Source organism: Podarcis bocagei (assembly GCF_964188305.1).
Source record: "Podarcis bocagei genome assembly, chromosome: 15".
NCBI lineage: Eukaryota > Metazoa > Chordata > Lepidosauria > Squamata > Lacertidae > Podarcis > Podarcis bocagei.
The window spans coordinates 30,528,591-30,546,831 of NC_138141.1; the positions used below are offsets into that span (position 1 = coordinate 30,528,591).

General features: G+C 50.5%; 2 protein-coding genes across 7 annotated transcripts; one reads left to right on the forward strand and one right to left on the reverse strand.

Annotated features, from left to right (window-relative positions):
* Positions 1-1,998: 1,998 nt before the first annotated feature.
* NSUN5 (NOP2/Sun RNA methyltransferase 5) lies at positions 1,999-8,748 on the reverse strand. Its single transcript, XM_081172288.1, has 10 exons — positions 8,588-8,748; positions 7,267-7,389; positions 6,986-7,163; positions 6,426-6,534; positions 5,967-6,105; positions 5,324-5,439; positions 4,623-4,801; positions 3,720-3,927; positions 2,806-2,958; positions 1,999-2,212 (listed from the first exon to the last, which is right to left on the reverse strand). Exons 1-10 carry the CDS (start codon positions 8,717-8,719, stop codon positions 2,116-2,118), a joined length of 1,434 nt encoding a protein of 477 aa, XP_081028414.1. The 5' UTR covers positions 8,720-8,748; the 3' UTR covers positions 1,999-2,115.
* Positions 8,749-8,844: 96 nt separating this feature from the next.
* Positions 8,845-16,579, forward strand: TRIM50 (tripartite motif containing 50). 6 transcript variants are annotated; one of them, XM_081172287.1, is made up of 8 exons: positions 8,845-9,032; positions 9,768-9,864; positions 10,898-11,426; positions 13,008-13,103; positions 13,558-13,788; positions 14,082-14,104; positions 14,609-14,733; positions 15,314-16,579. In XM_081172287.1, the coding sequence occupies exons 3-8, from the start codon at positions 11,022-11,024 to the stop codon at positions 15,916-15,918; spliced, it is 1,485 nt and encodes a 494-aa protein (XP_081028413.1). In that variant the 5' UTR covers positions 8,845-9,032; positions 9,768-9,864; positions 10,898-11,021; the 3' UTR covers positions 15,919-16,579. The 6 variants fall into 6 exon arrangements, with proteins under 6 accessions (XP_081028413.1, XP_081028409.1, XP_081028410.1 ...); XM_081172283.1 differs by having other exon boundaries at positions 8,845-8,971; positions 9,768-11,426; XM_081172284.1 differs by lacking the exon at positions 8,845-9,032 and having other exon boundaries at positions 9,368-10,702.
* Positions 16,580-18,241: the final 1,662 nt, after the last annotated feature.

Consider the following 18,241-nt stretch of genomic DNA (forward strand, 5'->3'; position numbering starts at 1 on the left):
ATCATCCGTCTGTCTGTTCTGCTCACAGAATGTGTTCTTTCTTTCCCTTTCCTTTTTTTTTCTCAATTGCTCTGTGAATCGAGTTTGGAGGAAGAATTTAATTGTATGTGTGGCGGCATGTTGGTAATGCCGGACTTGCTGTAAACATTTCTTTTGGGGGGTGGCTGTCTTGTCTCCAAGGGAGACGAACCCCGCCGAATTGGGTGTGGACGTGGCTACGTGTGCCGAGTGGAGCCAAGCACTCGGGAGTTTTCAGACTGGGAGGCTGGCAGTGCTAAGCAGGGGGCGGCTCTGTGTGCATCATCTGGGAGGAGGAGAGAGGGGTGAAGCAAGGCCGCCCTCCCTAGCAGGGCTGCACAGCTCCAGTGCCTTTGACTCCCTGCACTGGATTTTGGTGGGAGAGAAGAGGCTCCAAGAGGGTTGCCATGGCACAACGTTGGCTGCCCTACTACACAGCACTGCTTGCAAGAGGCTCCAGCAAGCAAAAGAGCACCCCCTCCTCTTCTAAGGAGCTCCCTTCATTTTGGGACAGAACACCCCAGCTCCTCTCCCCCCCCCCCCGCCGCCTCCCTCTTGAAGTGCGAAAGCCCAGTGTCTGCCAGCTTTTTTCATACAGTGGAGACAACGGTGTGAGAGTGTGTGCGTGAGCCTGCCTAATTCTAAATTTAAGAAAAAATATTTAAACATTTTTTAACAAAATGAAACTTTATTTTTGTATTTAAGCTAAATTGCCTTTGAATTCCTTCAAGCTTGGTTCATAGAAGTGTGTGAAAGTGCAAAGCTGTTCATTAGGAAATTAGCTGGGGTGGGGAGCTCTGAGGAGCGGGAGGTGGCCGGCCTGCAACAGTCTCAGGCTGGGAGCCCCTCGCCTGCCTCTCCCCCCCCCATCCCATTCCATGTTCTTTTATAATGTGGATGTGGCTTTGTCTGTCCTGTAATGCTTGAGAGCTCTTGCACATTTAGAGGGTGCCTGGCATGGGGAGTGAGTGTTTTGTCTGGGCCATTGGAGGGGCAGTAGCCAAAAGCTTCCATCCAACCCCTGGATGTGGGGTGGGGGAAGTTTCTAAAAGAACGAGGCTTCCACAGATCGCTGCCTTGTGCATAAATGACATTGGCATGCTGGTTAGTAAGCGGAGCAGTGCCTTGCTATGGGAATGGTGCTGTCTTTAAGAACCCCCTTTGTATCCCTCCCCCCCCCAAAAGAAACCCAATTCTGTGAAAGTGGAGACAACAGGTGCTTCCTGAGCTCGGGCTGCCTCTCTCCCTTTACCTCAGTCACGTCTCTGCCCAGCCAGGTAGCCACCACATCCTGAGCTTGCTAAGGGAAACAGCTTGGGACCCTCCCCGCCACCCCAGGCTGCATCCTTTCCATTGATTGCGTGCAGAGTGCCAGCGTCAACTGTGTGAGTGGGATGACGTCTGTGAGGATGGGGAGAATGATTGACTTTTTTAAAAAAAGAAAACGTCGCAATGAAGACTTGGATCATTCCTGTTGAGGGTTTTAGCGTGAATGTGCAATTTCTTTTCCTTGCTTATGTTGATTTAAAATAAAAACAAAACTGCTTGAGATGGAGAGTGTCTTTCTGTTTTAGCGGGAGGTATTTCCCAAAGGCGGCAACAGCCAACTCACCCCCGGGTTTTCCTGAATGATGGAGGGAGGCCTGCCCACTTCAGATGGATCTGCATAGCACAAAATTATTTCCTTATTTATACTCCAGCAAAGGCAACACGCATGTCATTCCCAAGCAGGTAATAGGCCACTGACCTTGCTTAGCTTCAGTGAGGTTGGGTCTGTACCTGCAGACTGCATGTTCTGGGCAGACAGAAGTAGCAAAGACCAGTAGTTTCAAGACAGCTCCTTCCCAGAGTAGAATTAAACAGTGCAGGGTGGGTGCCTTTTAAGTTACAGCACCCACCACCCCAATAATGACCAGTCCATCTACCAACATCCTGTCATGATTCACAACACTCTGGAATAAATTGGAGAAGGGGGGAGAATAGCACTTCTGTGCAAGCTTTTATTCCAGAGCCTGCAAAGTTCTCTGGTGCCGACTTCCTATAGCAGAGTCTGTGTTGTCTTGTGATGGTCTTTACAAGTCAGTCCTGCAAGGCTTCTTAAGTCTCTGGTTTCTTCTTCCTCCTCTTTTTCTTAAGAGGAAGGCATGGGCCTGCACCTACTTCACTGACAGTCTGGGAGAACTCTTGTGAGGAGCTAGGGGCACAAAAATGGCAGGTGTTAGCAAAGGTACAAGCAGCCCTCTATCCCCAGCTCCTCTAAGCCTTCCCTCTTCCTGAAGCTCCATGGCTCTGGCTTGCAAGTCCCACCACCTCTAGCCGGGTAAGCAAAAGGCATCACCAAGTTCCAGCCAAGCAGAAGGACTGAGTGGAGTGTGACCTTCGGAGGATCAAAAAGGCCTGGTGGGCTGTGTATGCCCTGCTTCACACAATTGGAAGAATCAGCATGGCTGATCAAAGCAACCTGCAAAGGCCTGCTTGGCCGCCACCTCCTAGGCTACATGGACCTATTTTACATGCTGCTTAAATAGGAGCATGTAATTTAGTATAAAAGCAGGAGAACAGGGAGGGCTGTGTCTGTACGCTAGAATCCTCAAAACTTTGGATTAGTGTTATGTTTCCCCCCAAAAAAATTATGTTGCTGTTTTCACTCTATACAGTAAATAATGTGTGCGCCCCAGCACCAAATGCATATTCCCCACTGCAGCCCCTCTTGAGTGTTGTGCCTGGATCATGCCCCTCCTGTCCTTTCTCCAGCATAGTAGAAAGGGTAGCAAGTGCCCCACTCACCTGGGCCCGGAGGCTCCCGCCGGCTGCCTCTCCAAGACCGCCACGAAGAAGCCGTTTGTTAGTGTTTCCTTTGGGGAAGCTCTCAGGAAGCACTTTGCCTTGGCGCAAGTGGCCAAGCCCCGCTGGGACCAGGAAGGCAGGACTTCCGCCAGCCTGCAAGAAGGGGAAAGGCAAGACTGCTGTGAGTGGCAAGCTCTCTTGTGGCCTCCCTCTGGCAGTGGAATGGAAGCAGCAGATAACACCCCACCCACTTTCAGTCTTGGGGAGGCACCTGTCCTTAACTTCTTAACAAATACAGGAGGTTGTACCAGGCTTGGCTGTGTCCGGAGAGGACAGTGATGCAGCAGGAGTCACCAAATCATTCAGGATGGAAGAAGTACAGGTTCCTGAGGCAGGAGGCTAAACTCTATCCTGGGTTTTGACGCTCGAGGTGTGTGTTTTTAGGACACACCTTATTTTTATGGTAAGTTTTGTTTTTAATATAGGCAGCAACCATTTTAGGCGCATCCAATATGTGCACGACCAGAAGTGACCCAAAAAAATCACAAAAAGGGGTGATTGCAGGCTTTCTCAATGGTGTTTCAAATACACACAATTTCGCTTAAACATGCAGTGCCTTGGAATGAACCCCCACGTAAATTGGGAGTTGCCTGTATAGTATTTTAATGCTATAACCTGTGAAGGGGGTATGATTGATTAACTAACTAACTAACTAACTGGTGGTCCTTCCGGCCTCCTCTCCTTTATTGACCTTGCATCCTCATTCCTATGTCTGAAGGTATTAGGTAAAGCTCTCCAGGACGGTGGCATAAGGCTGAACCGCCTTGGCCCCCAAGCCAGCTCTGTCAAACCTGCCTGTGTTTTGAGCCCTGCAGCCACCATTACCCTCTGACCGACCCCCTCCTCTCCGGTACCTGAACTCCTTTCCGCATTGCTTCAGCACATCCAGCACCACATCCTCATTCTCCTCCTGGTGCACTGAGCAGGTGGAGTAGACCAGGCGCTGGAGAGCAGGGAACTTCAGCGCATGAGCCAGCATCTTCCGCTGGAACCTGGACAGCGCTTGCAGGCGCTCGGGGAGGTTGGCATTCTCTTCCTCAACTGGCACCCGGCTGACCATTCCTGGGAACAAAGGTACATGAGACGGACCCAGCCTTCCCTAACCTGGTGCTATAGGCTACAACTGCTCCAAGCTGCAGGGTTGGGCTCCGCAGGTTAGGTTGGTGGTAGATGGAGCTCAGCTTTCAGGCTGGGATCTGCCTGACAGCAACTGGCCCCAGGCCTGAGCATACCTAATGGGCAGGCCCTGCCCTAAAATAGGCAGCCTTTGCTATAGAGTTGGGCTGGAGCTCACAGTGCAGAAAACGTAAGAGTCCAGAGATTATTCGGCCCACCAGAGTCTCCATGATGGAAGTTTCCATAGGAAGCCTTTGGTATAAATTCATAAAGTGAACCCTGGTCAAATCCAACAGGTTTCACAAACTCTGGAGAGACCATCACTCACCCCATCAGGAAGAGGAAGGGCCAAAAGGTATCCTTAGTGAGACTAAAAAATAAATAAATAAAAGCAAATGCACCTGGCTTCCTGGCTTAAGAGGGCAGCAGATGATTGCCTGGGGCTCAGAGGCCACCTCTGTGGTACCAAGACCTAAGTAGCCAAGCACTTAGGACCACCACAGAGCAGTTACTGCCTCACTGATCTCTCAGCACGCAAAACCCTGACACCCCATGGTACATTTGCTTGCAGTTGTGCAAGACCAAAGCTGGAGTTCCACAGGATGGGAATATCTGCTCCCCAAGACCTTTCCCCTGCTCACCTGAGCCGCTGCACGAGGGATCCAGGAGGATGTATCTCACAGAGCTGTACTTGGGATCAGCAGGGTCTGTGGCTAAGAAGTCTTGGTGTGCCAGCTGGTAGCAGGTGGCCCCCGCCCTCACCAGCATGGTGCTCATTGTGGCCAGGCGCTTGGCATCCAGGTCAAAGGCAAAGATCTGCCTGTGCATTGAGAGTATGAAAAGCGCCGTGAGTGTTCACAGCCAGAAAGTCAGGAAGAGAGAGAAACCCAGAAGAAACACAGCAAGCATGTCAGGGAGGGCAGAGTCCTCTTCCAAAGAATTTGACACTCCTCACCCCCACCCTGCAAACCCCAGCCCAGTCTTCCTCTCCCATTGACTGAGCTTAGCCAATCATAACTCTCACTATGGCCAGCAGGACCCACACCTGTCAAACTGAATGAAGCCTAGTCTCTCTCCTGCTCCAGGCCCTCTAAGTGGCACAATTGGCCATAAAGGGTAAGGCAGGCCCTGGGAGAAAGAAGGTTGGTGGGGAGAGGAGAGACAGGCACACAGGACTTATTGCCTCTCTCGAAACTCACTAAGGTCTAAGCCTAGAGTGAGATGGGGCAGTGTAGCCTTAGGGCTACAGGGTGCATCTCTCCCCACAAGTGCCAATTGCCCCAGCTGTGTCCCCAGATACCCCTCTTGCCACTGTGGACCTACTTGGCTTCCCTGTACTTACCCCTTGTTCTTCAGGATAGCAGCAAGCTGACTGGTTTTGTTGCCGGGGGCAGCACAAGCATCGATGATGTGGGACCCCGGCAGGGGATTCAAGAGGAAAGCAGGCAGGCAGCTGGCCTATAAGAGGAGCCAAGTCAAAGTGGAACTTGAGACCTGCCTCTTCCAAACACTCCCTGGCCTCAGCAGGGGGTTCTCAGCACCCCACAAGCACATGTTAACCCTGGCAGCCTATTCCCACCCACACCTAGGGAGACAAGCAGGCAGACCGAACAGCACCCAAAAGCTGGTGTCTCCTTTGTAGACAAAAGCCAGTAAGGGTACATTTACATTCTTGTCTTTTAAAGGGCAGATCTGTCTCAAAGACGAGCATTCGCTGCATTGCATTCACCAGATTTCAGAAGCCCCCCCAACATTTTTGTGATCTGATTCAGCAACCAACATTATTGTGATCTGATTTGGTATAAGGCAGAGTCCAATGTCCATGGAAACACAATTCCTCAAGGAACCCCGAAGCCACAGTTAGAAGAAAGCAGAAGTCTGTTTCAGGAACCCAGCACTTCCAGGGGCAACAGGTAGGAGGTTGCTGGGGCAAAAATGACCCTCCCCCACTTTCCTGTGCCACAGCTGGAGAACGCCACCCTTACCTTGTCCTGAAGAATTATGTGCCCAGCTGCATACAGCTGGTTCTCATGGAGGTCCGTCTGTGGAGCAAAGATGAGCAGCTCTGGAAGGTGGGGATCCAGCAGGAATTTCTTCCCGGACAAGGAGCTCACATCCTCTAGGCTGAAGGGAAATACAATGGGATGTGGAGTTAAGTTTCATTCCACGTTCCCAACACCCACACAGCCCAGAGCCAGCTAGCTGTGTCCTCCCAAGGCAGGCAATCCATGCCAGAGAGAATCTGCCCACTAATGGAAAAAGCTCTTCCTCCTCCTCCAATTGGAGGGCTTTCAACTATCTGGAAGAGATCTGAGTAGGAACAGCAAACAAATCTAGCCATGGTTTTGAGCCCATTGCTGGCTAGCAGGCGGACACCCTGAAAGTACCAACCTCTCCCAAGATCACGCAGGGTCTGAGAAGGAGGGAAGGAATATCAAGCTCACCTGGCTGCTTTACCCAGGTAAGAGTAGCCCTGGCGCTTGAAGTAGTCAACAACGTCACTCACACACGTCTTTAAGGTGTTCACTCGGACGTATCGCGGCACTCGAGGGGCTGGAAACAAACAAGGAACTTGGGATACTGAGTTCTCAAACTGAGATGCTGGTCTTCCTTCATCATCAACCATGAAGACTCCCACCCCCTTCCGCCCCTGTAGCTGGTCTTGAGGTGTAGAGACAAAAGTGAGTCTGCAGTCTAAAATTCTCCTATGTAAATAAAACTTGATAGACCAGGAGCCTCATCTTGCACCACCAGGATATGCACTTATCCAGGCTGTGGAGCTGCTCACTCTCAAAGCCTGCTTCCCTGTCTCTCTGCCCCACTTCAAAGCACCTTTCCCTGGGAGTCAGCCCAAGTCAGAGCCTGTGCATTTTCTCCCAAGAACAGCATTATGTTTGGGGAGATTCCGGAGACTATGCATTTTGGCAGCCATGAAATATTAAGATAGGTTCTTCCAGTGCAGTAGCCTAGATATTGGAAGGGCACCTCACGTACAGCCACCTACCTTGGCCAGCCCCTCCTGCCGCCATCGGTGGCAGCAGATCTTCATTGCGGCTCACTTTCTTCTGGACTTTCAAGCGGGCGAGTTCGGCCTGCAGACGGGCACGATGCTTCAGGACCAGGACCTTGCCATGCCCACCACCACGCAGGCCCTTGCCAAAGAGCAAGTCATACACCAACACCTGAAAAGGAAGGAGAGGGGCACCAGTGGGTGACAGCACGGGGTACTTGTTCTGGGCATGGGGGAGCCCAGGGGCTAGGGCTGCAACCGCCCCTCGTGCTCACCTTCGCCAGGTGTGGCTGCAGCTTCTTCTCAGCACGGAGCAAGCCAGCAGCCTCCAGTATAGCGTCCAGCACAGGAGAATAGCGAAGGGTCTCCGAAACGAGGGCGCAGAGCAGCCGGGGGTTCTGGAAGAGGGGCAGGGATCATTGTCGCCAATGGAGCAAAGACTATTCATTTTTACAGCTAAGTGGACACTTTACTCCGACCTCCCCCATGCTGTTGCTTCCAAGGTGCTTTGGACTACACCTCCCATCATGGCCATCCTTAGTCCTTAGTCCCTGCTGGCTAGTACTGATGGAAAACACAGTCCAAAACACTTGAAAAATGCCAACTTGGGAGTGGGGCTGCTTTACTTGCTGCTATGACCACTTTGAGCACTTGATTTAGGTAACAAGCACTAACAGGGAATTCTATTTTTAAGTTTGGAAAGACACCCCCCCCCCGCACACACCTGAAATAATAATTTGATGGACAGCTGGGCTCCGCACTTTACCCCAGGGAACCCATGGCCTTCTGTATGTTGTTGGACTATAGCTCCTATCATCCCTTGCCACTGGATGCACAGGCTGATGGGAATTGGAGTCCAGCAACATCTGGAAGGTCTCAGGTGCCCCCCCCTTAACAGCTTAGCACAGCTTCAGCTTCAGCAGATCCCTCTCTTTTCCTATCATCTCTCTTGGCTATGAGTTCAAACTATAAAATCCCTGCAGCTCAGCTTTTTCTTATTTTATTGCTTTAATTCAAGATGCCTTTTGCCTTTTTTTAAAGCTTGCTGCTCTTTATCTGTTCAACTCACCTGAGCATTTAAAAAGACTGCCAGAAAAACCCTGGAGAGTCACTGCTGCCAGTGTAGACTAGAAAATACTGTGTTAGGTGCATCAATGAACACCTGGATAGCTGAGCTAGTGGAGCATAGGATTCTTAATCTCAGGGTTGTGGGACTCTTATGGCCCCTTCTAACTCCAGGAATGGCCTGGCTTGATATAACAAAGTGGCTTTATATCCTCCTATAAAATACACCTGTTGGACCAGAGCAAAGTTGGTCCATTCCCCTGCCTCATCAGGCTGCTTCCCCACAGTGGCCAATCTGATGCAGGGCCTAAGGGTGACGCCCCCTTCTCTGACGTCATCCACTCGCTATTGACATCCCAAGATAGACAGCCCCCGCAGGTGGCGATTCCATTTGCACCATCGCAGTCGGCAGCAGCCTCCGACTCTGCCATAAATCTGCCTGACCCCGTTTTGTAGAAGACACACGTCGCCTTTCGCCAAGCTTGTCACTCCAACTTATGCAAATACATGCAAATATTTATTTCTACTCGCCTGGAATCGGCTCCCGTAGACCAGGGTCTTGAGGGCACCCTCCCGGCGCTCCAGTCCGGCCAGGACCGAGGCAGCCGCGCTGTATAAGCCGGGTCCCGCGGTGGAGCCACTCTTCCGCCCGCGTTCCCGCATGGCGCCAAGCTCTGAATACGCATGCGCAGGGAAAGGGAGCCGCGCATGCTCGCGGGTGGGTTAGCGGAGATGCTCGTAGAGCTGCGAATCTTAGACGTTCGTCGCTCGGCGAGTTTCCGGGTTCGATGTGGCATTCTTCACAGCCGCTAGCGCTTCCCAAAAAAATCCTCGGAGAGAAATCAAAGGCTTCGGCAGCACGCCGGCTTCAAGCTCCTCATCCCAATGCAGAACGATACGCAGTGTAACGCAGTGGTACGTGTCTACTTGGAATAACGGGGCTCCATTGAGTTCAGTGGCTCTTACTCCCAGGGAAGTATGTGTAGGGCTGCAGCCTGAAAAGACTTGTACTGTATACCGCTTTCAGCCTCAAAAGGCTCAATAAGTGGCTCAGTTATATAATCAGATTTCTTATCTGTGCCCCTGCCTTTACCATCAGGCCACACAGGTAAGACAGGACCATAAAGCAAGAAAAGTGCAAAAACGATTATAAACAGTTCTATAGGTAAATTGAGAACAATTCTGTGTATAAAAACTATTCCAACGGTGACCAAAAAAACGTCTCAAATAAAACCAGGCACAGGACTTGAAATTCCCTGCTGACTTCCTAGGGAAGAAGGATAATCCAGGCAAAGTTGCAGCAAACAAGATTTTGGGGTTGAGCAACTGGAAGTCCCCCAAGCCCCTGCAGGAAGGAACTTGTCCCTTGGTGGGAATTGCTGACAGGGAGCAGCTCTGACCCCACTACACACACATCTGTCAAAGGCAGAGCCGGTCCTGGCACAAGGCCTACTTTCTAAGGGTCAGCACAACCAGGACCCTCAGCAGATAGCTGAGATGAAACTCTTTTTGAAAAATGCCCAGCAGAGACAGAGACAGAGACCTAGCTAGCTCCCACCAAACAGGTATCAGCCCAACACCTCTTGCTCACCCTCCCATTACTCCCTCATTTTCTTTTTGCAATTTTGGTGGCCATCAAGGAAACTTGGGGTTCACTGAACCCCGAAAGGTCAGCAAGGCTGCTTTTGTACAACTTTATTTCTCTTCTCAGGAACATCAACATTGGAGACTTCAAGTCTACCCTGCAACAATAAGGCTGGAAAAAAGTAATGTCTGAGCCAGAAGTCTTATCTGTTGCCAGTTAGTCGGTAAGCGTAAAGAAGTCTTTGGCGCCTGATGGACAAATAAATTAGTGCCAGGCGTGGCCAAGCCAGGGTGTGTGGGGAGGAGAACAAATGTTTTGCAAGGTGAACATTCAAGGTAAATGTGCAGACGCATGAATGGGTGGATGTGCTGCTGACCTCTGATTTTTCACAGTAAGTTGTGTGGCTCGGAGTTCCCGCTTGGGGGACACATGGATTGATTTGAGGGGGTAGAAGTAGTTGACTCTTTGCGGACAGGAGCATTTCCCCAAAAGGAAGGGTCTCTGAATCCCAAGCCTTGGTGTTTTCTAAGCCCTGTGATTATGGGTGAAGGGCAAGTGAGCAAGGAAGGCGGAAAGCAAAAGGCAACTGAGCTGTGGAAGGTAAGGATGCTCTCCTTGGTCAACACAGGTTGGCAGCAATGACTTGCCAGGGCTTCAGATGGGGCTGCTCCCTGTCCTACCTGGAGATGCCAATGGGGATTGGACCAGGGACAGGTACTCTGCCACTGAGCAAAGGTCCTTCCCCAAGGTTGATGGGAGTCATCAGAGACCAACCAACTCTGGAGGGCCACCACAGATTCACCATCTCTGCACTTAAGGGGGTTACAGTTCCTCTGTCACTCTAGCTTCCTCAGCATCTTTTAACTGTCCCTCTTCCACCACTGAAGAAAACACACACTATTCCCCTCTCAACTCTGTAATGCCATTCCCAAGCAAATTTGTTGCATCTCCTTAAAAGAGCCAGAGAGCCCTGTAGGCATTGCTGCCTGAAGGCTGGTGCCCCTGGGACTGCAGAGCACTTCTGATGTCTTCGAGCAAAGGAGCCAGGTGTTGATCTCCTGGTAAGTATGGAATGACAGTTACCTGGATGCTGACCTTCCTTCCTCCCTTCCTGTTTTCATGACTCAGGAGCAAATTCATTTCCCCCAGTCCCAGCCTTGTTATTTTGCTTTGCGTGTGCTCAGGGACACTCTTACTTCTCCCTAAGATTGCATTGCTTCTTTACTTGTCATCTTATCGGTTCTCGTTTGTTGCAGGAGGTCTGTTAATCAGGAGGAACAAGAATTGCTCTCATTTCCCCTTGCCCCCCACAACTGGAGTTTCCCACGACAGGGTGCTGGGCTTCCAGGACTAGGTTAAGAAAAGAAACTGGTGGGCAAAATGGCCAGGAAGATGAGCATCGACCAGCTGGAAGACCAGCTGCTTTGCCCCATTTGCCTGGAAGTCTTCAAAGAGCCCCTGATGCTCCAGTGTGGGCATTCATACTGCAAGATCTGCGTGGTCGCGCTTTCAGTTGACCTGGAGAGCCAGTTCCTTTGCCCAGTGTGCCGGAAGGCTGTGGACTGCAGCAGTTCCCCACCCAATGTCAACCTGGCTCGTATTATTGAGGCGCTGCATGCTGCAGGCAGCTCAGATCCCAACGAGGAGTCCTGCCCTAACCACCACAACCCCCTCAGCCTCTTCTGTGAGCAAGACCAAGAGGTGATCTGTGGTCTCTGCGGCACCATCGGCACCCATCAGCACCATAAGGTCACCCCCATCTCAACCATCTACAGCCGGATGAAGGTAAGTGCTTGGATGGTGTGGGGAGCTTAGGCAGAAGGCGGATCCTGAACAGATTCCTGGTGGACCACCAAATGCCTGCTGGTTGCCAATTTAGGTGGACCTTGGTCTGATCCAGCAAGACAGCTTTCAGTGTCTTAATTTTTTATTTTTTTAAAAAAAGGAAGGGAAGGGGCTGTAGTTCAGTAGTAGTGCATCTACATTCCTTGGTGAAAGGTAGCTCCATATCTTCTCTGGTGTAATATGGGGAAGGGTCATAGTGCCCCTGCCTTGCATGCTGAAGGTTTCAGCAACATTGCTATTTGTTTGGGGGTCTAGAGCAGCCTCCCCCAGCCTGGTGCTTCGTGTTGTGCTTTGGGCGCAGGTGTGTTCTGAAAAGGGGGTGTGGGGAATCACGTGTAGATCAGGTGCCTGTGATCAAGGGCAGCTAGAGGAAGCAATGAGCCACAAGGTTTGCCTTGAGGCAAACAAAGAGCCTTGGAAATGGGAATGGAAAAGCAAAGCAAGGCTGTCCCGGCTCCTTTGAGTGTGCCTGTTACTAGGTAGGACAGAGATAAGCCAGAAGTGGTCAAATCTCTCCTACCCACAAATGGGTGTGTCTGACTCCCAGCAGAGCCAGACTCTAGTGCTAGCATATGCCTATGCTAACAATGAGCTTGTGAATTGAAAGCCCTGACCTTGACCCCTGGCCTGACTCCACCTCCCAGATATCTGAACAGGTTGTGTGTGTGTGTGTGTGTGTGTGTGTGTGTGTGTGTGTGTGTGGAAAGCCTCTTCCCTGCCTGAGGGGACCCCCAAGAGATTCTTTTGCCAAAGAAGGCGATTCTGGCCTAGATGGATCAAAGGTCTGACCCAGCAGAAGGCAACTTACATGTATCCTTTCCATATCTGAGTTTCTCTTTCCCTGGTACCTGGAGTGGGGGCTCCAGATGGTTGTAGGGGGTGTATGGCCTAGAATTCCATCTTAAAACAGAGACATAGGACGCTGCATTATTCTGAGAGTCAGAGCATTGGTCTAAGTTTAGTATTGCCCACCCTAGGGCTGGGAGGTTTTTTCAGTCTTCCAGGCAACCTACCAAGGGGGCCAGGTTGGTGGGTGGGGCCAGAGGCAAAAGTGGGCCGGGCAATGAATGTAAATGTTACCTTGGCACTGTAGCCATGTTTCTATACGCAGTCACATGCCCCTCTCTCTCCTCTGTCCATGAGCAAAAGGTGTTAGTCGAGTTCAAGGACATATTTCCAGCCAGGCAAAAACACTCAAGGTGCAAAGCAGAGCCAGGAGGTACATGGCCTAGGAAGAAGGGGTGGGGCTTGGGAAGAGTTCCAAGGCCCAGGTGAGGTTCCTCACTCCTGGCACACACTGACTAGCAGTAGCTCTCCAGGGTTTCAGCCAGGGAATATTTCCCAGTCCTACTAGGAGATGTTGCCAGGGCTTGATCCAGGGGCTTCTGCATGCAAAGCAGCTGTTTTGACCCCACTGACCTAGAACTGTTCCCCTTTACGTCAGCTGGACACTGCTGGAAACGTAACGGCAAGCTGGACTCCCCTTGGCCTGATCCACTAAAGCTGTTTCTGTTTCCTCAGGAGAAGCTCTCTGCGTGGATGTCAGAGGTGCAGAAGCAGAAGGGGAGCTTGGATGAGCATGTCAGCAGGCTGATGAACAACAAGACGCGCATTGCGGTGCGTCCAGGGAATCAGAATATATGTTGGGTCCAGGGAGCTAACTGTGTTCAGCACTGGGAACTGAGTTGTGGAAATTAACATCCAGTTTCCAAAATGTTCAGGTTTCATTTCAAAATTAGATTCTAAAAACAAAACAAAACCTTGAATCTGAACCTTAACTCATACTACTGAATGATTTAAAATATAATTTGATACCTCCTATATCCAACAGAATCTTCAATGATGAATGTTAAAATGCAAACTTCTTAATCTTGCTGCCAAGGACACAGGGTCAAGCCAACTTGAAATGCAAGCTTTGCCACCAGCTTCTCCTACCAAAGAGCGCTGTGGCAGGGAGCCTCTTGGAAACAGCCCCAGAAGGCAGTTGCCAGAATTAACCCGTGCACACCTCAACTCAGATTAAGCCACGCCGCATTCTAGTGTTAGTTGTGTTTCTGGATTTCCCCCTCAGAATGAGTCCGATGTCTTCAAATGGGTGGTTCGGAAGCAGTTCCAGGAACTGCACAGGTACATCGATGAGGAGAAGGCTAGGTTCCTGGGGCGGATTGAGAGGGACGCAGGCCAACTTATTGCCTCCATTGAAGTCCAGGTGAATCAGACGACAGACATCTTGCAGAAGCTGAAGGAGCTGGAGAATTCCCTGGAGAAACTCAACAACGAAGGCCAGTTGGATTTCATAAGGGTATGTCTGCCTGCCTGGTGCTGTCTGAGGCAGAAAATAAAATGGCCAACAACACCTTCTCTCTACCACACAGTGATTCACATAGGGGAAAGTTCAACTTGAGGGTTTGGGGGTATAGAGGAGGGCTATAGGAGCTGTGGGGTCCATAAAAGCAGGGGTGCTCTACAGCCCCAGTTCAATTTGCCCACATTTTTCACACCTTTCCCTGTGTCCTGCCTCTAAGCCTAAGGTTCTGTTATAGATGCTGTAGCAGCATAAGCTCATTAAAGCTTTCTTCATCTCTTGTTTTACAGAAATACAGATCTCTTCCCTCCAGGTATGTTGAAAGGGGAGGGGAAGAGAGAGAGAAAGAAAGTGTGTGTATGTGTGCACTGTGGAGTCAGGCCATGCTCCATGATCTCTCAGGGTATCCGTGGAATGGGCCCATGGTCAAAAAGCAACAAGGGATCAGATGCATGTCAATCATAGTCTCCCCAACCTCCCCCCACCCCAAGATGCAACACGTATTCATTATCTTCCTCCCAGAGCAATTATTTAATGCAGCTTTCACAAACCTGGTGCCCACCTGTTGCTCTGAACTACAACTCCCAGCTGTGCTGTCTGGGGCTGAAGGGAATTGTAGTCCACAACCAGAGCTATGCCCTCCTACTTTCCTGCAAATATGAGGGAGCCACTGCAGATCTTCAAGGTCAGAGTGCTTCCTCAGCAGCATCACTCCAACAATTAAATTGGGGCCAGGTAGTTGGAAAGCTGTAGCAGATGATTAAGACTCAAGTATTAAAATCATGATGAAAATCAATATGCTGCCCTGCTCCCCCAGGTCTGAGCTCCCCCGCCAGCATCTGGCTGATGGTATGTTCAGCGCAGTCTCTTTTAAGCCCGACTTCCACCAAGATGACATCAAGATGATGGTGTGGAAGAGACTACTACGCAAAGTCCTCCCAGGTACAGCCGCTGTTGGAGAGAAAGCCAACAGGCTCCTCAGAGGTCTTAAAGCAGCCTTCCTCAACCTGGTGCTCTCCAGGCTTTGTGGACAACAACTCCGCAGAGCCATTGTATTGCATTTATAAACAGGTTTTTAAACAGCTTTAAGCGGTGCACAATATTTCTGCACATATGCCATAATATACGGTAAATGTAAGTGTCATCACACTGCAGTTCACTTGTCCCCAGACAGGTGACACTGCAAACTAGAGTGTTACACCAAGCTGGGCTCTCAGAGCTGCTGGGCCATCACAGCAGCATCAGAGGGTGAGGAGGACATAAATGAAGATGGAAGTGGGCAGTTGGGCAGCTCAGAGCAGAGCAGAGCAGCAGGCAGGTGGTCCAAGTAAGCTGTGAAGGTTTGTTGAGTCTAAGGGGAGGAGGTGGGTGGCTTTGGCAAGGTAAAAAGGGAGGAGGTAGCTTTTGTGAAGAGTAAAGAGATGGGTGGGTTCCTTGTCATTGTAAAATGAATTATATTTACCTGTAAAAGGTGGATTGACCCCTGCTCAGGATCCCTCCTGATTTTCACCCCTTCTCTTAGCTCCAGAGATGCTGAAACTGGACCCGGTGAGTGCGCACCCCATCCTGGAGCTGTCCAAGGGAAACACCATGGTCCAGTGTGGGGTGTTCTTCCAGAGGCGAGGCAGCAACCCTGACCGCTTTGACTACAGCAACTGCATCCTGGGTAACAAGGGCTTCTCCTGGGGGAGGCACTACTGGGAGGTGATTGTGGGCCTCAAGAGCCACTGGCGTTTGGGCATCGTCAAAGCCACAGTCAGCCGCAAGGGCAAGCTGAACAAGAGCCCTGAGCATGGGGTGTGGCTAATCGGCCTGAAGGAGGGCAAGGTCTATGAGGCCTTCAACAACCCACGCGTGGTGCTGCCGCTCTCAGCCCGCCCCCAGCGCATCGGGGTCTACTTGCACTACGAGAAGGGTGAGCTGACCTTCTACAATGCCGACAGCCCTGACGAACTGGTACCAATTTACACCTTTCAAGCAGAGTTCCAGGGCAAGCTGTACCCCATCCTGGACATGTGTTGGCATGAACGGGGCACCAACACGTTGCCCATTGTCCTGCCTACGCCCACCATGCTGCAGGTCCAAGAAGATGATGGGCTCAATGCCCAGGAGCCCACCAAGTTGTAAGTGGGCAGTTCCTGCCTGCTGAGCTGCAGAGTGAGTGTCATTTTACTGCAGCTGCAGGGGAGAAAGGCACCAGCCACAGACTGCTCTGCTCCAAAGCATGGCAATCTGGACCAGAGAAATCCTGATCAAGGTGTAACTGGATTTGTATTCTCACAAGGGATCAGTCCTCACATATACAAGGTGGGCTCCAGAGGTCTGTTTGAGAACCTTTTGCCTTCAGCTCAGCTGATGGAGTCAGAACATAGCTGGTTAATCAAGGAGCCAAGTTAAGCATCTCAAGTGAGAGAGACAGCTCAATACCTTTTGGTGCCTGCTTTGAAGAAACCCAGTGATCCCCCAAGGAGGAGAACTTCCTTTTTTCTAGATGGCATGGTCCATGGATCAGCTCAGTCATTCTCCCTGCTAACTGTCCTTGATGGCACTCTCAATCTGTTCAACCAACTCACCTTGCCTCTGGGCTGCCTCTAGGAAACATGCCAGTTAATTGATGCTTAAACTTCAAAGGCCCATTGCTTCCCTCTCTGCCTTTTAGTCTTCTTCACCAGGAAGTTTAAAGGCTAGATTTCATACAGCTTCCTGACACATTGCTACAATCGTCCTGCATTTGCCAATGCCATGGGGCCACATTAAAAAGGGGGGAAGTTTAAAGGCTGAAACTGTCCTACCGATGTCTTTGAAAATGCTTTCCCATGACATCCCTTTGGTCTGCCGCAAATGCACTTTAGAGGTTGCACCAGAGCATTATGTTTAATCCGTTTTAATGCACACTTTGCCAACATTGTGCCTTCAAGATTACTTGGGCTAAAATGCCACAGCCAACTCAGCTCTATTATGCCTGTTTTGATGGGAGTACAGACATACTGGTCAGGACTGATGGCACTAGTTTGGGGAAGGCTGGTTATGGGTTGCTCTTAAGCAGGGGTGGAGAAGCTGTAGCCTTCCAGGTGTTTCCAAACCATAGCTCCCATCTTCTCCAGCCATTGGCCAAGCTTGCTGAGGCTGGTGGAAGCTGTAGTTCAGTAGCAACGGCAGCCCCATGGACTCCCCATGCCTGTTCTTAAGTGTTCTATCCTCCTTAGTCTGAAGCTTCCCTCTCTACCACTTCCTTTAGCACCTAAAAAGTGAGCTTTAGAAAGATTAAGAATTGACAGTCCCTACCTGCAGGCTGAAGGGACGCGGGTGGCACTGTGGGTTAAACCACAGAGCCTAGGACTTGCTGATCTGAAGGTTGGCAGTTTGAATCCCTGCGACGGGGTGAGCTGCCGTTGCTCGGTCCCTGCTCCTGCCAACCTAGCAGTTCGAAAGCATGTCAAAGTGCAAGTAGATAAATAGGTACCGCTCCGGCGGGAAGGTAAACGGCGTTTCCATGCGCTGCTCTGGTTTGCCAGAAGCAGCTTAGTCATGCTGGCCACATGACCCGGAAGCTGGATGCTGGCTCCCTCGGCCAATAAAGCGATATGAGCACCGCAACCCCAGAGTTGGTCACGACTGGACCTAATGGTCAGGGGTCCCTTTACCTTTACCTTTACCTGCAGGCTGAAAGGAACACAAGGAAAGGAGCCTAGAAATGGAAGAGGACCATTGAAGCAGTGGTTCCATCCATCCATCCAAGGAGCTTCAAGCAGCAAACATGAAGTTATCCAGATTTATTTTCCTCCTTTGTTTAGTAGACACCCAAAAAGTTTACCCAAGGTGGCTGAATTGTCCAGTTGTTTTTATACTAGCTTTGCTTCCCATGCTTTTGTAACATGTTCGATCAAGGGCTTTAAAAATTTTTGTATGTACCTAATTCTGCAGCCTCTAGGCAGTGTAGAAGGAGTAAACAAATATTCCTGTTGCAATTAAAGACTATTGTGATGCAGCCACGGTGCAACCTGACACAGTAGCAGAATGGGAAATCCATTTTTATTCATCCTTCAGAAATACCGAGTTATTGCCAGCCTCCCGAACTACCAAAGAGTATCCACCACATGGTCCTTCCAGATGGTGAGGGATCTCACAGGGAGCAAATCCCACTGCTGGAAATGTCTGCTTTCTACTTGCAGTTTTTGTGCTTGTGCTCGAGGTGGGAAGAAGTCACTGAACGCACCACCATCCATTCATGCTATACTTGGGTTGCTGATCCAAAGGTCAGCAGTTTGAATCCCCGTCACAGGGTGAACTCCCATTGCTCTGTCCCAGTTCCTGCCAACCTAGTAGTTCGAAAGCAGACCATAGATAAATAGGTACCGCTGTGGTGGGAAGATGAGATAAGTGCCACACACTATAGTCTCCTTTGACTGGACTTAACCATCCAGGGGTCCTTTACTTTTCACCTTTACCC